The 20,472-nt window shown below is 35.7% G+C and overlaps 1 protein-coding gene and 1 non-coding gene across 2 annotated transcripts in view; both read left to right on the forward strand.

Annotated features, from left to right (window-relative positions):
* The window catches only part of LOC111512866 (ATP-binding cassette transporter scarlet), a 68,169-nt gene extending 53,764 nt beyond the window's left edge, over window positions 1-14,405 (forward strand). Inside the window, exons 18-26 of the mRNA XM_074173339.1 lie at window positions 2,045-2,283; window positions 2,666-2,858; window positions 4,153-4,181; window positions 4,239-4,344; window positions 6,178-6,405; window positions 9,116-9,251; window positions 11,085-11,190; window positions 11,258-11,358; window positions 14,060-14,405. Of these exons, the coding sequence (XP_074029440.1) occupies window positions 2,045-2,283; window positions 2,666-2,858; window positions 4,153-4,181; window positions 4,239-4,344; window positions 6,178-6,405; window positions 9,116-9,251; window positions 11,085-11,190; window positions 11,258-11,358; window positions 14,060-14,235 (1,314 nt within the window). The 3' untranslated portion in view covers window positions 14,236-14,405. The remainder of the gene's footprint in view (window positions 1-2,044; window positions 2,284-2,665; window positions 2,859-4,152; window positions 4,182-4,238; window positions 4,345-6,177; window positions 6,406-9,115; window positions 9,252-11,084; window positions 11,191-11,257; window positions 11,359-14,059) is intronic.
* On the forward strand, window positions 8,947-9,020 carry TRNAN-GUU (transfer RNA asparagine (anticodon GUU)). The gene has a single exon. It is a non-coding gene; the product is annotated as a tRNA-Asn (tRNA).
* Window positions 14,406-20,472: the final 6,067 nt, after the last annotated feature.

Here is a 20,472-nt window from a genome sequence, read left to right on the forward strand (position 1 = left end):
ATAAAAGAAGATTTAAAATTTATATATGCCAAACGATCCCATAAGTCTGTCTTAATAGAAAGAGAAGATATAGTCTCATGGCGACAGAGATATCTTCGCTCTATTAGAGGAATGCGTTCTGCTCACAAAAAGATTTATTATCTGGACGAAACGTGGGTGAATGCTGGTTAGGCAGTATGTAAGATCTGGCAAGATAACTAACTAGTTATCGTCAAGCATTTGTGGACGGTTTGTCAACAGGGTTACGCGGACCAACGACTAATTGTCGCCCATACAGGTAGCGAGAGTGGCTTTTTAGACGATAGTGCACACATTTTTTTATCATGGATGCCCAACGCTTTGAAGGATGCTTTGAATCTCTTCTTTCACGAGTTGAGCCAAATTCGGTAATAGTAATGGATAACGCTTCTTATCACAGCCGATTAGTAGAACAGCTGCCAACTATGACCACCAGAAAAGCAGACATGCAGAGTTGGTTAGGACAAAAAGGAATTCCATTTTCCGAGGACAAGGTTAAGGCCGAGCTTATGAGTGTCATTGAACAGCTTCGTGACAGATATCGCCAGCATATGGTGGATACAATAGTTCGTGCTGAAGGCATCATCATTTTGAGACTTCCTCCTTTCCATTACGAGTTAAACCCGATAGAATTAATCTGGGCTCAAATTAAGGGTTACGTAGCTCGTGAAAACGTGACATATAAAATCTCTGATGTCCAACGTTTATTAGAATTCGCAATGGAACGGATACGGAGAAAAGACTGGGCTAATGCTGTAGCCCATGTGATCAAGGGAGGAGAGAAAATGTGGAGATTGGACGGGATGGTAGACACTGTTTTCAACCAAATAATAACAGATTTAAGTGTGACTGGAGATTCCTCTTCGGACGAGTCAATGGATTCTGAAACTTCATAAGCATAACATAGGTAATTATTTCTCTGCCTTGTAGTTCTCTTTCTATATAAAAGGAACATAATAATTATTTTGTAAATTTTTCTGTTTTTTGAAGTACTGTATTAGGCATAATAAGAAAATGTTATCAGTTTTACCATTGACACCAGGTAGCACCACCTACTATAACAATTTTTACGTAACTACCTATGTGTTTAAATAAATAAAAATATTATTTTGGTACGCCTCTGCAGAGTTGGTAGGAGGATTTTCCGTTGGTCAATTCAAGTGCGACGTTGCTAATGAATCACCTTCAATTGAAAATTGTTATAGTATAGACTATTTGATAGAAATTCAGCTACTGCACTCAATTTGCTATCGTATCAAGTCATTTTTTTCAATCACTAGAAAAGAAATCACGTTCATCAACAATTGAATAAAACCAAAGAGCTGAACCAAGTTCGTAGTATCAGGACAACCAGAACATTTCGTCCGCTGTATCATCACTCTTAATATAGTCTACTGCAGTCGTAGACGAAATGTTAGGCATGAAGACCTGTAGACCTCGGTCAACAAACTCAAAATATATATTTGACACAGTTATCTCCCGACATGTAAGTTTACACTCTTTGACATGACTACTGCCCCGCAAAACGTATCATTTTGATGAAGTTCCGTTTTTACCTTGAGAATTCATTTGAAGGTAACTGCATGGTACTCTTTTAGATTAATTTGTGTAAATACCTTATATTTTATATTTTACTTCGATATCTGGGAATTTGTATCGACCAGTATGTGTAACATACCACATAACACTTCCCGATCTAAGGTTAAAATTTATAATTGAGATATATTTGTGAAGTATGTAAGACTTTATATCTCATAATGAACAACATTGAACTGACAAACGTCATCAATACGTCATTATTTGCTAAATTTGTTCGACTTCGACCAACGTTTGTATAGCTATCTCCGACGTACCTAGTGCAGGCTTCAATTCAATCAAGGGCTTTCTCTGGTTTATTGCAAAAATTGATTGTTTTGTCTTCGTTTGTAGAAGAGAGATATACCGTAAGGTGTGTTTTTATCGCCTATTTTATTGACTACATGTGTAATGATTCGTTGCCTCAAGTGTATGTACACCCTCATTTCAGTTACTCACAGATCCTCCTCTTCTATTCTGTGATGAACCTACCACAGGCCTAGATTCTTTCTCAGCCCAGAAATTAGTCAGTATGATGAACATGATGGCATCAGAGGGCAAAACTATTATTTGCACTATACATCAACCATCGTCAGATATTTTCGCTATGTTCAGTCAACTCATATTGGTGGCAGAAGGAAGGGTGGCTTACATGGGTTCAACTCACAATGCCTTGGACTTCTTTGAAAGGTAGAGTATTTAACCTTGTTCATGTACCAGAATATGTCACTGATTGTATCTAAGAATCTGCAGTTTCCGACAAAAAATTAGGGAAAAAATTACCAGCTGAGGGGAAATTTTTGCTCCAGTCCATAAATTATTTACCTATCTATTAATAATTTCTGCATGTTCATGAACAGATTATTTCATTGTAGTTTTGACTACGCAAATTTTGACACAAGACCGGGTTCAACATGGTTTTTGGAAGATGTTGAATATGGTTACATATTAATACGTTTTGATAACTTCTTCAATCAGTACATTTCAATATTGTTCACTTATCAATATTTTCACTCGTGATATATTTTGACCTAAAAGTATTTGTTTTTATTTATTTACATCTATTTTTCAGAATGGGCTATACTTGTCCTAGTTCCTTCAGTCCTGCCGACTTTTTCATTAAAACAATCTCAGTTACCCCAGGTTACGAAGCAAACAGTAGACAGGCGATTAAGAATGTTTGTGATCGTTACATAGTTAGCGATTATGCCAAAGAAGTTGAAATTGTAGTACAATACGAATTCCACATGGGTAGGGCACCAGTGGTAAGTATTCTTCGTATAGGTCATTAATTATATTAATAGTCGTAGTGCACAGACCTACATCAATTCAACCTAGACAATATTTTTCTGAGAAATAATGTAATACGTACTTGCTAATCATACGTAATTTCTTTTTCGTTTCCAACTCCGACGATAATAAATTGCCTTCTTACGAGGAACAAGTATTTAGTCTGGTACCAGGTGTACGATCCCACTTCGTTTTGTTTTGGTACTTGTACGTAGAATGATATTCTCATGTTACATTTACGGAAATAAATATTACTCGACAGTATTGAAAAAGACTAAATCGATTTTTTCAATATTTTCTGCAATTTTTTTCCTTTTTCGCTTGTGTTCAGTACGTTTCAAAATAAATCATCCTGACTTTCAATAGTTCGTTACATTTATTGCTTTCTATAAACTAAAAAGTCTGAATTTTATAGAGTTATTGTTGCTGGTGACTCAAATTGTTCGAAACACAGTTTCCAACAAGCTTCTTCTGATCCTTTATTAGTTATTCAGTTCCAACTTAAATTGTGCTTAATCCATCCCTGAACGCGCTCTGTCAATTCATTTATTGCTTTCCAACTCCTACATCTGTAAACCTTTAGGTTCCTTCAACGAATTCCCAGAATTCCAGAAACTCGCCCCTTTCCCTTATCGGTCGACATGTGGCGATTAAAAATTCCCAAAAAGAACCGAGAGAGGTACAACGGATTCCGAGATAGTCCTCCGAGGTATTGAAACCTAACTGACTTTTCTTTCTTCTGCTGAGATTTAGTCTCTTCATTTTTCAATTTATCCACGACGCTCGAATAATTTCGGCGTTTGTATTTTTTCCAAGTTAATAAGTAAAGGAAGGTGAATTTGCATATATTAGTGGTACATTGTGCATAGTGTGTCTTGAAGAAGGAAACGTTTTGTAAGTAATTTAAACACAGACTATCTTATGAGAAGCATTTTGCAAACGCCCAATGTTACTTGTATGTCCTACGATTTTGTGAGATGGTAGCTGCTAAGGATTGTAAATATATTTAGTTAACGAACTGATTCAGCGTCAATTTATTCAAAGCCAGCAACCCACAAGGAATCCAGTCCACTAGTATCGAAGTTGATTATAACTCCCCCGTGTTCGAGAAAGGGCAGTTAAACCCATCCCGATCACAAATATTCTTGAAAGCGAAAGTCGAGTATGTCAACCTTAGTTGAAGAAACGTGTATCGAGAAGAGTTACCCTCTACATATTATTTATATTGACGTAGATTCGTGTTGAACATTAACTTGATCTTTGTTTCAGCCTAGGAAGTTTGATTTAAAAAAAGATTTGTGAGTATTATTGTCAGCACAGTAACTGAGAAATTAACACAAATCTCCATGTTTCAGTAAGGAAATTTATTGGCACTCTAAACTATTCTGGCTGACATACAGATGGATTCTTGAAATTCTGCGTGATCCTTACATAGAAATTTTGAAATTATTCCAGAGAATGGTAAGTAAGTGGCTGCATCTGAACCGTCCTTTTTTATTACACGCTTTACATTAGCTTCACCTGTATGTATGTATGTTTTGTAACTCTCAAACTCGGGATCTGCGTTTGACAGATTTACCCACATTATTGCTTGCTCTATTCGCGGGCAGATGGCGCTGTACGTATCCTTCTTGATATATCGAAATTAATGATTGATCTATTCGCGGGCAGATGGCGCTGTATGAAACTATCAATGGTCATTTCTCTAAACATTATACGGCTGATTAATCCCAAAGTTTAGATAAAATGGATATAGTTTGAAAATACTGTAAAACACGCTTTCACAGCATACAAAACTAAAAAATGAAAAATGCATATAGCTTATAAAACTAAAAAACACGCTTTTAAAGAACATCGAACTAAAAAGTTGAAAATATTTCCTTTAAATAAGCTTAAAATAATAACGAATGAAAAATACTAATATTATTGTGAAAAAAGCGTGAGCGCTTTGTGCCATATTTTTCGTATATCAAGCGCCCGTCGCGTTTTGATAATAATACTAGTATTTTTGGTTCGTTATTGTTCGGAAGGACAGTAACTGGTTGGAGAGCGTGAGCTATTCGTTCCACCCATTCAAATCATGTTTTTGATTAGGTCTGAACATAGGGTTTTGTCACCAAGATGTGGTTGGCAGGCATGCCATTACATGTGATTCGGAACCTGAGCAACCGAATATTTGTGATCAGTGTGAACCAAGCCACTTTCATAACCTACCCAATTAAAGCAGGTGTACCACAGGGGTCCTGTTGGTCACCGCATCTATAATCGCTTTATACGCACGAATTTATTATTTTCTCGAAAACTAATGTGGTATTTATGCGGATGATACCGCAATTAAAGCGCATTCATTTTCTAGCCAGATTGCGAAGCAGGAGCTTCAGATCCACCTCGATAGGTTGGTCTGGATGGGTTTGGAAAGAGGTCACGTACTTTGCACGGAATTCCAAACTCAGGGATGCCAACAAAATGCTTATTTACAAACAAGTAGTTTTACCAGCTATATTGTACGCTTGTCTCATATTCTGCAGCCTAATGAAGACTTTGTTGAGACTCGTGAGGATGCATAAGGTGTTCAGTATTTGCGCAAATAGTGACAGATACCTTTCATTGGTGGATCCTCTGGAACTGACGGATGAGAGCGTTCAGTTCGTGAGGGAAATTCATGGTGAAACGTGACGAAAAGTTGAAACTGATGTACTGCTGATAACAGCTCCCGCGGAAGTATTCCCTCCTCCCCTTAACTCCTCCACCGACACCTCAGAGGCGATATTTACTTAAGTCGTATTAGAGCTCTACATTTCGACCTTTCCCCTTGCCTCCCTACCTACCCATTTTTTCCCTTATCTTCCTTATACTATTCCTCATTCCCTCCTGCAAGAGGGAGAGGAGAAATTGTACATTGTATATAACCTGAGTTGTAAATAAGTAGTATTGTGATGATAAATAGGCGAATAGAGCATTTAGAGTTTGATTTTTATTATGATCTCTACTTATTCAATCGATTTTTCAGCTTATCGTGCTAATGCTAGAAATTGCACATCAAAAGGTGAGATCTCGTTAATCTTTGGCTCTCATGAGTTTATATTGTTGAAAATTGTCATTCGTAATGAAGCAATAGGTGATTATTGGAAAAACAAATTTTAAAAGATTCAGTATATGTATTATCCGATTTTTCACACAGTGCAAATGTAAAAAAAAATTAATTACATTTTTTTTCGAACTCACATTTTTTCTCCATATATCACCTTTTATGAATATTAATCAAATCAAATATCCTGTCGTTTTTCATTTCAGATCATTGCTAGCATTGTTGGATTATGCTTCTTAGGAACGGACCGTCTTTCTCAAAATGGGATACAATCAGTTCAAGGAATCATATTTATGTTTGTCTCAGAGAATACGTTCAACCCAATGTATTCCGTGCTTTCCGAGTTTCCGAAAAATAAACCACTATTTTTGAGGGAGTACCAATCGGGTCTGTATAACCCGGTGACCTACTATCTCTCTCGAATACTTTCTTTGGTGAGAATAACAATTTGAACAATGTTAAAAGTGACCATTTAAAGAAAAATTTATAATTATTTCCGGTCATTTTGACGTTGAAATGTTGAACCTCTGATATAAAATAAAAATATTGAAAACACTTTTTCCACAGCAGAACATAAGTACTAACTCTCGACGTGCATTTTGCAAACCAAGTTATTATCATAAAGAGATTACAGCCCGTTATTTACTCTCTGACGTAATGATTACATTTTTCATAAACTGCACCTCACGATTTGATCTTCACAAACTTAGTTTGTAGAGATCAAATCCTGAGGTGTAGTTTATGAAACTTCTATGGATCTTCATCAAGTAACTTCCGAAACAATCAGAAAAGTAATGATTACAGGTAGAAAAAAGTATATGATAGCTATCAAAATAGGTGTGATCAACATTAGGAACAATGAAAAAATAATACACTAAGTAATACCAATGACCTTCATCATGAATGGTGACGGTTGGGTCCTGATGTTCAACAAAACATTAACATAGACGTAAGATTTAGTTTGAGACATCTCCTGATGTGTCGAGAGACAGTATCCTTGTTCAGGTCTGGGAAAGGTGTTTCTAATGGATTGATGGATGTAGCAGTTACTACGTGGTAGGAAATCATAATGAAGAAAATAGAATTGAAACTTTCTATGTTTCTTACCACTTTTATATGTAACTAAGGTAAGTTACCGCAGTTTCGTCCTATAAGGACATTTTCAAAGTTATACATTAAACTCTGCAGTAACGTTAGTTACAAATGAAAGTGGTGAAAAATATAGAAAGTTTCAATCGTCTTTTTTTCATTGTTTCTAATGGATTTATTCATTCAGTACCTAATAGTTACAAAATGTAATTACCATTGCACAAGGGTATTTAGGCTAAGATCGCTGTAATTAGAGAAAAGTAGGCAAAATTATTGTCCACTTGAATATTATAGATACAATATATATCCTCAATCATCAATATGTAAGGGTGAAACTAGTGGTGGCATAAATCTTACACAGACATAGCTCCCGCACACCAGAACTACACTTGCTTATAAAATTTCACTGCAGACTCCAGATTTCACAAGTCCAGTTCTTACATAATAAATAAATATTTTCGATGAACTGAGAGGCCTATGAATCTCCAGAAAAATCGTCAGAACTCACTTTCTTTGAAGGTGTTTGAAAAGAATGGTTCGTTTCAATAGATTCAAAATTATTGGGCTTTTAAAAAAAAGAGTCATCGCCCGAAGACCATTATGGATGTGTATTAAGAATCGAAACGTCGTGAAGTAACTGGGTTTGAAATCTTTTTTCTAACTTTTCAATTCCTTTTTAAATTGCTTGTTTATTTTTATTATTTTTTATTTACTCTGTATTTTCATCTTTTATCTTGATTATTTTATTCACGTTTTATTACTTGATATAATTGATATTTCAGCTATTCATTTTAATTTTATTTGTCCCTTCATATATTTCGAATCATATTAGACAATGGAAGTCCGAACTAGTAAAATTCACTATGAAACATTATCAGCCAATTTCGAACAAAATTAAACAGCAAATTCAACATAACCATTATTCAAAGCTATTTGGTTACTGAGAAAATTTTCCCAATATTTTAATCTATTGATTTCTGATTGATCATTCTAAAAGATTGAGTTTTGAACCTTTCTCTAACGAAATGAACCAGTCAAACTTATGCCCCTCTACCGAAAGATGGTTTACAAATATGGAAATTGTTTTCACATTCAGAAAGTTATATAGATGTTTGAATTGAATGGGGTATATTTTTAGGAGTGATGAATTTTTGAGAAAAAAAAAAGTTTTGGCTTTCTGCTTCTCCATCATACGAAAATATGTATAAATCTTCCAAAGAATGAAAGGAAGCAATAAATTTCAAAAAATAACTTTATATAAAGGTCTGTAAATCATGCAAAGAAGGAAGTTTCAGACACAAACTGAAAGAAAGAGTCTTCTCAAAACAACTACTTTCATATAAACTTTGGATTACACGAAAGAAAAATACTTTTGAAACGAATATTTTTATATGATCACCGAATTACATAAAAAACACTTTTCTCTATTCAGTTTTCATTCCAAATATTCGTTATGGAATGGAATCAGATATCACTCACAGGATTCCTATACAATCTACCAAACGAAAGAGGAAAATTTCATTTACTTATTGAAAGAATCCCAGCCAAGGGAATCTTTTTTAAATGGAAAGGGGTATATTTTAAGGATAGGTTGATTTTCGGTAAAGAGACGTTTTGGCTTTCTATTTCTTCATCTTGATACAAAAAATGTGGAAATTTTCCAAAGAAAGGAAGGAAGCGAACCATTTCAAAAATGTAACTTCAAAGATGGGGCTGAAATCCCTCAAGGATGAAGGAGTGGTACTGACACTTCAAAAATAAAAATTTACCTGTCCGACTATTTTTCGAAATCATTTTTCTCAACAATATATTCAACCATTTCGGAGCTTTTGGAATACTTTGTATTATGTTTGTTGAATCTACTTACGACTAAAAACTTGATATCAGCCTCCGTGGCGCAATCGGCTAGCGCGTTCGGCTGTTAACCGAAAGGTTGGTGGTTCGAGCCCACCCGGGGGCGAATATTTTTTATAATTTTTAAAAAAATTGAAACTAGACCACAGACATTTAGATTTGAAAAATGTATAGTCAAAATGACACTGCTGTTTCTTTCAGATTCCCGGTTTCATTATCGAACCACTTTTATTTGCAGTTATAGCATATTGGCTATCTGGATTGCGTTCGACTATATACGCATTTTTCATGACTACTATCATAACGATACTTACAATGAACGTTTCGTCTGCATGTGGTATGTATCAGTTTGGAAAATAAAATATTTATCAAATTCCTTCAAAATCAGATGTTTTCAAACATAACATTTTTTTCACATACCATCAGTGGGCATACTTGAAGACTGGTTGATGATCAAATTATCTAAAAGAAAAATTCGTTCAGGCCAGTCTCAACTACCTAGACTGTAGAGGTTAATTGACTGACACCTATCAGAAAACAACTACTCCCCTGGCTAATACCACGAATGGCATTGAATTATATCCGACAGGTGTCATGCAGGAATCTTCCTGGAGTATTTCCTGCATATGCTGTTGGCGTTGAAATCAATTTTCAATTACTGAACAGACACTTGCAGACCGGTTTCGGGTTATTTGGCCCCTCGTTAGTACACGGTAGTGACATTACCCAGGGGAGTAGTTGTTTTCTGATAGGTGTCATTCCATTGACCTACAGTATGGGGAGTTGAGATTGACCTGAGCGAATTGTTCTTTTAGATAATTTAATAACTTTTTTTTCGATAATTTTATATACTCACTTAGGTCAATATTTGAAAGAGAAGAGTTGTGGATGTTCTTACATTTGAAAAAAAAATCAAACTCACAACATTTTTCGAATTCCACTGAAAATAAGCACCTATTATAAATGTTTCATCAACTCTCATTTAACCTTTGGTGATGTCTGATTTTTCAAGGAACTCATTTAATAACATTGAATCAACAGATAGTTTCACAAAGCTTACATCCAAAACATTTATTATGACTGCTCGATTTCTGCAAAATAAAATTAATCGATACCTAAGTCCAATACCACCAATACCACTGACCAATACCACTGACCAATACCAATGACCAAAGTCAAAAGAGTTGAGGTTACAAGATCTGGGAGACATAGAAATGCATGACCTTAATTTCTATTCATTTTTCAATGAACAAGACCACCAGAAGCTTGTTCTTCTCTCTACAATAATGGGCAGGAGTTCAATTCAGCTACAAATAAAAATGTTGCATATCTATGAGGTCATCCGAAAACTTGTTCAGAATGACAGTCATGGACCCATTATAAAAAAATTGACCAAGAATTTTTGATCCACAAAAACTTATGAGTATACTAAAAAAGATTTTTTTGACGATTTTGCCGAATTCATTGTAGCATGAAACATTACAGAAAATATTCACATTCTGTCGACAGTATCTCAAGAATTGACAAAAACAAGTCTTTCCTCTAGATTATCTAGTACTAATGCATGAACTTACCGATGTGCATAAAAAAGGTATTTGTTTTTTTGAGAATACGCTGCACTATATTATGAAACAGATTGTAATACTACACCTGACACTCCCATTATTTCAACATATTCAGTAAAAATTAAAGTGGAACAATTGGGTATGATATTCTGTAGCTCTTGAAGAAAAATGTCTGTTCTGTTCTGAATAAGAGAATGGCGTTTTGCTGAAAACTGATAACACAAATAACACACAAATAAACACAAATAACTTTCACATCAGCTAGAGTCAGTAGTTTCACTGTTTCCCAATACTTATATATTAATTTTTCTCCATTAAAATTCTTGGAATAAAAAATAGCTTTGTTATTCTATTTTGTTGGTGTTTTTCTGAAAATAGTATCTAGATACTTCTAGATACTTCTGCTATTTAAACTGATATCGAGTGAGGTTTTTTGGAGGATTATCTAAATTGGTATTTGAATGGTGATCAGAATCTTTGAGCTTGTTATAATATTTATTCGAATTATAGCTGATTAGAACGTTTGTCTCCAATTTAACTTACCCTCTACCTGTATTCTCTTTTACATCTTTTAATTAAAACAAGCTTAACCATTATGTTTCTAGGTATAATGTTCTCGAATGCTTTCGAGTCAGTACCTACGGCACTAGCCTATTTGGTACCATTCGATTACGTTCTAATGATCACCTCAGGTGTATTTATACGATTAAGGTGAGGAAAAATTGTTTATAAATTTTACACTGAGGTAATTGAAAAAGGTTTTTTATTTGGTTTTTAGCACCATGCCTAGTTTGTTGAATTGGACGAAATATCTATCATGGATGATGTATTCTACGGAATCCTTGACCATTTTACAGTGGAAGGACGTTACAAATATAAGTAAGTATAAAATCATAGATAATGATGATAGCAAGTCGAATATTCTGGAATAATGTCAAAAATTCACACTTTCATCAATGAATGAATGCATGGAGTATGAGTATATCAAATTCTTGGATACTCTCAGTTTTATTTATACCAAGGTGTAGTATAAACTATGTTGAATGAAAGTCAACCTGGAGTTATAGAATATCTTTAAATCGTCAGTTAAGAAAACACCAAGGAAATGTTCTTCAAAACTTTTTGTCTAGGTTGGGTTAGGTCCAAAGTGAGTGGGTCTATTCGACCCTCCACCGCAACCCGCAAGGGTTTATTGTAGCTCACACTTATTCACACTCGACCAAATAAACCCAGATTCTTAACGAAGCCGATTAATTTGAATGGTGAGTGGTCTTTCAGGTCGAATGGTAAGAGTACGGCTCTACCGAACTCTAAAAACCTGATTAGGTGTCCAGCAGGGCAAGCACAAAGTATGTGCTCTGCTGTTGCATTATTTTCCAAACAGAGGCGAGACACACTGTCTTCCGACAGTCCGAGTCTCTGCATATGATGATTCAAATGACAGTGACCTGAAAGAAGGCCTGTTAGACATCGTCATCCCTACTGTAGTCTACAACTTACTGTCAGGTAATTTTCTGAATTTCTTTAAAAAATATGATATGTTATGGTTCTCTATAATCATTGAAACGACGTTCTTAAGAAATATTGTGTCCAAACCAAAGCTTTGTAGATGCCACATTCAGTAATGATCATTTATGCTCTTAGAAAATTTGTTCACTCGCTGCTGAAATTCAATTCAAATTATATCAATCCAATCTTGTATTTGCTAGGAAGAAAGAGTTTTTCGCTAACTTGGTTAGCGATACGCGCGTCAGGAGACCGTATTCTGTTCTGGTGGGGGACAAGTGTTTTCATTCAATAGATTCATTCTTTGCCAGAGATTTCCTTTCTACCTATCAATATAGAAATCTTTTGACCAGTGAAAGAGAATGTTATCAGCATTACTCGTAATTCAAACATCATTTCCAGTGACTCGATCACTAGAAAAATTTTGATTATTCTAAGTTTTTAAAACAATCGGTAGACATGACATGTGCTGAAAAGTCCCGGGCCTAAGAGAGAAAACGCGTTTTTTGTTCAAAATTGGCTTTATTGATCAACGTAATCTCCATCAAAAGTCACACAAATAAACCTATTCAGTCGAGCGAAATTTCTTACCAGATAGCCTGCGAACAGTTAGTTGTCGCTGGAAGCCAATTCTGGGGAATACGGTGGACGTGGAAGCAATTTGGAGTTCAATTCATGTAGTCCTGTCATTGCTTTGATTGACTTGTGATTCGCTCCGTTGTCTTAATGAAACAAACATTTTTTCTTTGCCATGAGCGGTCGTTTTGAATGCTCCAATAAGGCTATATAATGTTCACTGTTGATGGTATTTCCCTTCTCAAGATAGTTGATGAATATTACATCACACACATCCTAAAATGCCGAGGTCATAACCTTCCCAGCCGGTTGTTGTGTTTGCGAGGTTGTGCTTGGACGAGGTTCACCAGTTGCTCTTCACTCGGATGACGACAGTTTTGATTTCGGAGTGAAGTGATGAATCTATGTTTCATTCATTGTCAGATATTGACGCAAAAATTTCGGTTTGTTTTATTTAAACACGGCCAAACACTGCTCAGAATCATCAAGAAGCGCGGCATCCACTTTCAACACAGCTTTCTCATAGTCAAATGCTCATGCAATATATAGCCAATCCGTTCTTTTGATATGTTTACAATGTCAGCAAACTCACGCAACTCAACTTTTTGTTTTCTGGTGCCTGCTTTATTTGGACGTTCACTGCATTCTGCATCATCCGTGTCTCTACGACCACGTTTGAAGTCACTCTTTATAACACTTTTCAACCGATTTCTTCGCTCAAACGGAATTCTTTCCCATCAAGGAACAGTGTAAAATTAAAACACGAAATTGTTTTTGATCCATCGTTTAGAAAATGACAAAAGAAGAGTCACTCTTAGCAAAACTTATGGGTAAAATATCATAAAATTTCAACAGCTTTCTTTCGAAGGTTAGTACTAACTGAAAAAGCGCTGAATGCATTGAGACTAGTGCCATCTATATGTTAGGTACCAGACTTTTCAGGCCAGGTAATACTTCACTCGCCCGACACTTAACTAATCGAAAAGCTGAATTCAGTCTTCACGTTTTTCTGATTGATGATGTTCTCATAGTCAAATTGAAACACGCCCATTTTCTAAAGTTGGATTTGAATGATCGAATAATCAAAATAGGGCACCAATCGAAAAATTAAAACAATTTTTTCCTGTACTTTGGTATGAATCCGAATTGAAATTACTTTACTGAATAACCTACGATCTCTAATAATATAGCATGTTACATCTCAAAATTGTCTGTTCCATCAGCCTTCTTAAGTTGTATCACTGAACATTTTTTTCTTCTGTTATCCTCGGCTCTTTCGTTAGTATCATCGTTTATTGATACGAAACAGGGAGCGGATGGGAATGCGAACAGAATTTTTTTCACTTATTACTTCTTATCCATTCTCAATAATTATATAGCAACTCATTAAGGACTTGGCACTATTGTTACATAAATTGAAAGGATTAAACAAACTTTGCTCTTTCAATGAAATCAATGAAAGTGCACCAAATTCACTGAGGCAAAATTTTCTTTTCAGCATGTGAAAATCAACTTGCAGGAGTTCTGTGTATGAGAGAAGGATCGGATGTCCTGGAAAAATACAGTTTCTCGGAAGAGAGTTTGAATAGAGATATTTGGGCTTTAGTCATTCTCCTAATTAGTTTTTATATCATGGGATACATTTTCCTGTGGAGAAAAACGAGAAATTTTTGAAAAAGTCAAGTCGATAATTATAGTTCTCTGTGCCAATATTGCATGAAGGATTGAGTATGTGTAACTAAATATACCGAAAATTACTTTTTACAGAACTGTTGAAGAACAGTGATGTTTTACCGTTCCGTATTCTCAGGTTGTTTATGTATTAAATATAAAATATTGAAATACCATGTGTTTTTGCTCAAAATGTTTGCATTTATAGGATACTAGTCGTTGTTCACGGTTTAGCCTGCGTAGAATTTAGTTTGTCACTTTGAGTTTCCTGACAGACTTCTTTAAACAAATAGTTACAATATTTTTTTATCAACCCAAAACTTCAGGTTTCCAACTTCGAAACTGACGAAATTCAATACAACCTGTGAACCCATATTTTTCCCCCTGGGGGTGGAAATTCCTGATTCCTTTTCTCATTTACGCTATACAAAAAACCTACCTGCATATTTCAAGATTTTAGGTTCAGTAACTTCGGCTGAAGGTTAATATAAGGGCGGGCAATAGGTAGTAATTTTTATTTTTAGTTTGAAAATACAGTAACTGAGAAAATATGCCAACTGCACTGACTAATGAATAGCTTCGAGAATCGAATTATGTTACCTAAAGAAATTTGCAAAACTAAAACAACCGTCAAAGACGTCGGCCCTCACGCGTCTGCCCGCGTTCGGGTCGCGTTCTCGGCGATGTCGCTTCGTTGCTTAGACTGCCCCCTAACAACCTCCCCCACCGTCCTCCGTCGTCTTATAGTAGACACGACGGCGTATTGCTTACACGCCCAGATAGCTCTCGGTGAGCAAGAATTTTTACGACTTACTTAATACCAAAATGACCAAAATCATTCAAAACCTTTGTAAATTGTAGCCTATATGTGATTCCAATGTATAATGTGTATTTATGTAAAGTTTCATCTAAATCGGTTCAGTCATTTAGGCGTGAAAGAGCTAAAAATATACATATAATATATACATATATACATTCATCCTCACAAACTTTCACATTTGTATTAGTATAGATGTAGATAAATAGATGCCTGAACAGTCTAGGTAATATCAGTCTTATATAATAATAATACGTCTTTATTCACCATAAAAATACAAATGGAATAGATGAAAATAAAATAAAACAGTATATAGGAACAATAATGAAAACAAAGAAAAAAACTTCCAGTATATGGTGAATAGGCGGAGTATCAGCCAAGGCTGTTTTTCAACTCAAATTGGGAGAAACTATAAATAAATAATATGAACACAAGCCGAGTGAACAATATCAAAACATTTTTGTTATTGCTTTACTTTAGAAAATTCATTTTAGAAATACCAAGGTCGGGAACGGACAAGAGGCTAATGAGATAAATAAGTCTTCAGTCAACGATGGTGTATGATCGAAATTCGCAGGGTAGTTGATTATAATATTTGGGTGCATTATACGAGAAGCAGCGGGTGAAGATGGAAGATTTGTGTTTGGGGATGACTAGAACTGAACTGTTCCTTGTAGTAAAGCTGTTAATCGTAAATAATGTTTTTAGCCTCTTCAGTAAGTAATCAGGGTGTCGAGTTATCGAAACTTTATGTGTGTTGGTAAGAAGGTGTAGATTTTTAGGTTTATCAACATTTAACCACTCTGATTCTTGCATTGCTGGGGATATATGAACATATTTCCGAATACCAAACGAAAAACGTAGACAGCTAGTCTGAATACGCTGTAGTCGGAGACTATCCGATTGTTTTAAAGCAGGTCCATAAATACTGTCGCAATAGGAAATTTTTGACATAATCAGAGACTCGTATAGTCTAAGTTTTGAGTTTGTGTTGAGCAAATCACGATTAGGAAAAAGCTGTCTGAGAACTTTATAAGAAGATTGGTTAGATAGCTGACATGTGTAGTAAAGCGAAGATCCAGATCAAACCACAATCTTAAATTTTTTATCTCGTCCACGGAGGGAAGGAAGTATATCGTTTTCGATGCGAACTTGAAAGGTAGAGTTAGTGAGCTCTCTGTTCTTCTTAGCTCCGAACATCATTATTGCGGATTAGTCTGAATTGAGCTTGAGCTTATGGGCAGTAGAAATCTCAAAGATGGCTTGGACATCGTTATTAATATGCGACAGAGGAGATGTAGACTCGCCAGGCGAAAACGAGAAATATAACTGCGTGTTGTCTGCATAGTGATGTATATTGCATTTTTTCACAGTCAGATAAAAGTCACGAATATACAAGCTAAGAAGCAAGGGTCCAAGGATAGATCCTTGTGGCACTCCCTTTAATACCGGCAGAGCATCTGAAATAACTTCATCTACAACAACTGATTTTCATTGACGTACTCATCAATCTGTAGTGATAGTAGTAAAGTAGTGATTTCACTACTTTAGAGAGATACGGTAGAATTGTAATTGGTCTTAGGTCAGAAAGGACAGTAGGTGAGTTACACTTAGCCAGAGGGATAACCAATCCATCCTTTCAACATTTTGGAAATTGGCAACTGGTAATGATAAAGTTTATGAGAAAGGTGAAGTGACTTATCAAAAAAGAGTCAATGATCATTTTGAGGGATATCCCGTTAGAACCCAAAGCCTCGCTCTTGATGCGACTGAGGTGAAGTGAAAGGAGTTTTCAGTTTCTTCCGAATTAACATATCGATCTAATTAGGACAATTGGTGAGCAGATCTGATAGGTTGAGGTATGGAATTGAAGTGCTGGTTAATGAGATTGACGTCTTTTAATTCATCAGGGATATCTGATTTTTTCTTGTTCCTCAGGATATCAAGCGTTCTTAAGGCATTCCAAGTTGCTTTGGAATTTTTATTTCTTAAAACAAAGTCCAGATATGCTTTTTTCTCACGTCGTATCGCACTACATGTATAATTTCTGAGGTCCTTATAGCTATTCCAATCGGCGATAGATAAAGATTTCTTGTATTTACTGAGAGCTCGGTTTTTGAGTGCAATCATCATTTTTATATTGTATATTATCTATACTTTTATCAATTGTGATTGGTATATCATTATATATCATGGATCAACGTCTCTCTTCGTGTCTGTCTGTCTGAACGCAATGAACTCAAAAATTACAGAACAACGGTTTTCACTACTGGACGGAGTAATTCACGGTTTAAATGATGTATCATTGTTTTGTGTAAATTTGTTGAAACATGCTATCCGTACTAAGACGGGGCGATGATGCTAAATGTGCGAACTTTCATAAAAAATGCTGTCTACTTTTACAAAAAACTAATTCAGTATGTTCTGTAGATGTACAAAAAATTTGCTATGGCACTTACCTCTCTCTAAGGATAATTTACTATACCGATTTTGATGTTTGAGATTACAGACAAATAATATGTGCTACTTGGCAAATTTTTCAGACGGATATGGTAATAATCCTGATCAACTGAATACGTCAGTTGCCTTTAGCACGCACATTGTAATTTTCCGTCACGCCATACGAATCACATTTATATCTTAGGAGTTATCGCGAAATGGTAACTATTGCGCGAGAAAATAAACTCTAGCCTCCTGGCAAACCAATGCGAAACGCGTAATGAAGAAAGATTTCCATTGCGTCAATTTTGGGTCTCATCTTTCGGTGGTTGCATATTTTTATTTTTCAACATTGAAATTGATAGTTGTCAACAAATTTTTTTTAAATGAATTTCATCAAAGGTGAATTATTATTAGTGACTATATATTATGGTACCAGGCTTCGCTCAAGGAGTGTATATGAGATTATGTGGTGATTGAAATGAAAGTGCAAGTGAAGTAAGTGAAGAGGGCTTGCTTGATTACTTAATTCATTACTAGGGTTAGTGATTTACAAAGTTTTTTAAATGTTTGTTGGGACCCTGCTATAGGCTTATGATTCTTCAGGGTGAACAGAGCGACGAATTTTGCTTTATATACCCCTACAATAGTAGACTTACCTATTGGATACAATTCTTGAATGTTTCACAATACTTCTGTATGTCCCCGAACGTTCCAGAATATTAGCGAATATTCCAAAACATTTTAGAAGATTCAACGATTCTGAAATGTTCATTGTTATTTAAATATTATTCCCAGTTATTTGTTTCTAATTCTTTATTGATTATTTCCGGGAAGTAGTGCGTAACTGAAACTGAGATTGAACGAATACTTCACTCAAACATAAAACCCCAAATCCTCATTGAATTGGAAATAAATTCTGCTGTAAAAATATAACAAAACATCCCTAAGAGTATCCGTCGGATGTCATTCAAACACCGCCGCCTGAAAAGGAGATCTTTTCAATTTGACATCACACATTTGACTTTTAATCTTTTTCAATGATATTGGGGAAGGGTGTTCCAACTCGGTTTTGAATTGGTTTCTTTATATTTCCTGCAATGAGATTGCTGAGAGAAGTCGTAAGCATACGACCTTTTCGAACGTATAGCCGAACCTATTTAAGATTTTCGTTTCAAGAATTTGTCAACAATTTCTGGAAAAACATTCATTCCAAATGTTACTAATATCCATTGAAATGAATGTATGAATTTTATTATTTTTGATGGGGGGTTGCTAATCACCACCTTCAAACCGTCGTTTTTATCGAATGATTTCAATTTTTTTTTGTATTGCAAAAAAACATGAGATCCATAAATGTGGTAGATAAGTGCCTGAAATTTTTCGAAGGAACATTCCATTATAGTATTGTGTTCCGTTCAGGCACCACTGCGGTTTGACCAGAGGCATAACATTATGTTGGAAGTAAGTAGCAAAAAACAATAAATGAAATCCATTAATAAAATGAAGATAAATGAAACTTTCTATGTTTTTTATCACTTTTATTTGTAACTAACTTTACTGCAGTTCCGTCCTATACGGACATTTTCAAACTTATACCAAACTTATACAGTTTATTGTATGAGTTATACAATATTGTATTGTAATTGTAAAACTTATACAATAAACTCATACAGTTCATTGTATAAGTTTGAAAATATCCTTATAGGACCTATACAAAAATTATACAGTTTATTGTATAAGTTTGAAAATATCCTTATAGGACGAAACTGTAGTAACGTTAGTTACAAATAAACTTGATAAAAACAGAAAGGACTGCCAATGGGATCGCCACTTTCACCAGTCATAGCCAACATATATATGGAGTGGTTTGAAACTCTGGCCATTGAAGAAGCCCACAAGAAACCTCGAGTCTGGTTGAGATATGTTGACGACACCTTCATAATATGGAACCATGGGAATACTGAACTAGACGCCTTCCTGAAACACATCAACAGCGTGAGACCTTCCATCACTTTCACAATGGAGAAGGAAATCCACAACGAATTGCCATTTTTAGACGTTTTGGTGACGAGAACCGACACTAAGTGGGAAACATCTGTATACCGAAAACCCACTCATACGGGACAGTATCTGAACCAAGAATCCAACCACCATCAATCGACAAAAAGAGGAATCATCAAGACTCTATTAGACCGTGCTTTTGGGCTCTGTAATACAAAGGAAGATCTTGAGGAGGAACTAGACATCATTAAAAATGATCTTCAGCGGAATGGGTACTCCAAAGCGATGGTAGAAAAGACTTTGGCTAAAAGACAGCAGGAGCCTCGCAAGGAAGAGAAGCCGTCACAACCAGTGCTTACACTTCCCTACATCAGAGGATTATCGGAGAGGATAAGAAGAATTGGTTCCAAGTACAACATCAAAACCTGTTTCAGATCCGGTAACACTATCCGTAGCAGCCTCACGAAAACCAGGCCCCAAACGCGGACTGCGATTCCAAGAATTTCATTTACCGGCGACCCTGTGAGTGCGGAAAATCCTATATTGGTGAAACTAAGAGGCCATTGAATGTTCGCATTGCCGAGCACAAGAAGCACACACAGCGAGGGGAAACCAGCAAATCAGGAATAGCAGACCATGTTTGGACCCATCAACACAACATCGAGTGGTCCCAAGCTGAGATCTTGCACAGAGAGGAACATTGGTTTAGGAGAAAATTCAAGGAAGCCGCATACATGTTGTCCAACAACGTATTCAGCCAGGCCAGCGTAGAAATACGAAACATATGGAAACCCATCATCAAACGAAAAATGGCCAACTCCCGCCAAAACGTCCATCTCTCACGGAATCAATGAAGCGGAAAATGGAAAGCAGAGAAAGTGAAAGTATTTCAACGACCTATAAATAGTCATCTCTCGGAAGAATCAGTCCAGTCATCACCCGAAGACGATTGTAGATACCAACAATCGAAACGTCGTGAA

This window comes from Leptinotarsa decemlineata, unplaced genomic scaffold (genome assembly GCF_025532065.1).
Source record: "Leptinotarsa decemlineata unplaced genomic scaffold, Ldec_3_MD MMD2_tig00000218_RagTag_RagTag, whole genome shotgun sequence".
Classification (NCBI taxonomy): domain Eukaryota; kingdom Metazoa; phylum Arthropoda; class Insecta; order Coleoptera; family Chrysomelidae; genus Leptinotarsa; species Leptinotarsa decemlineata.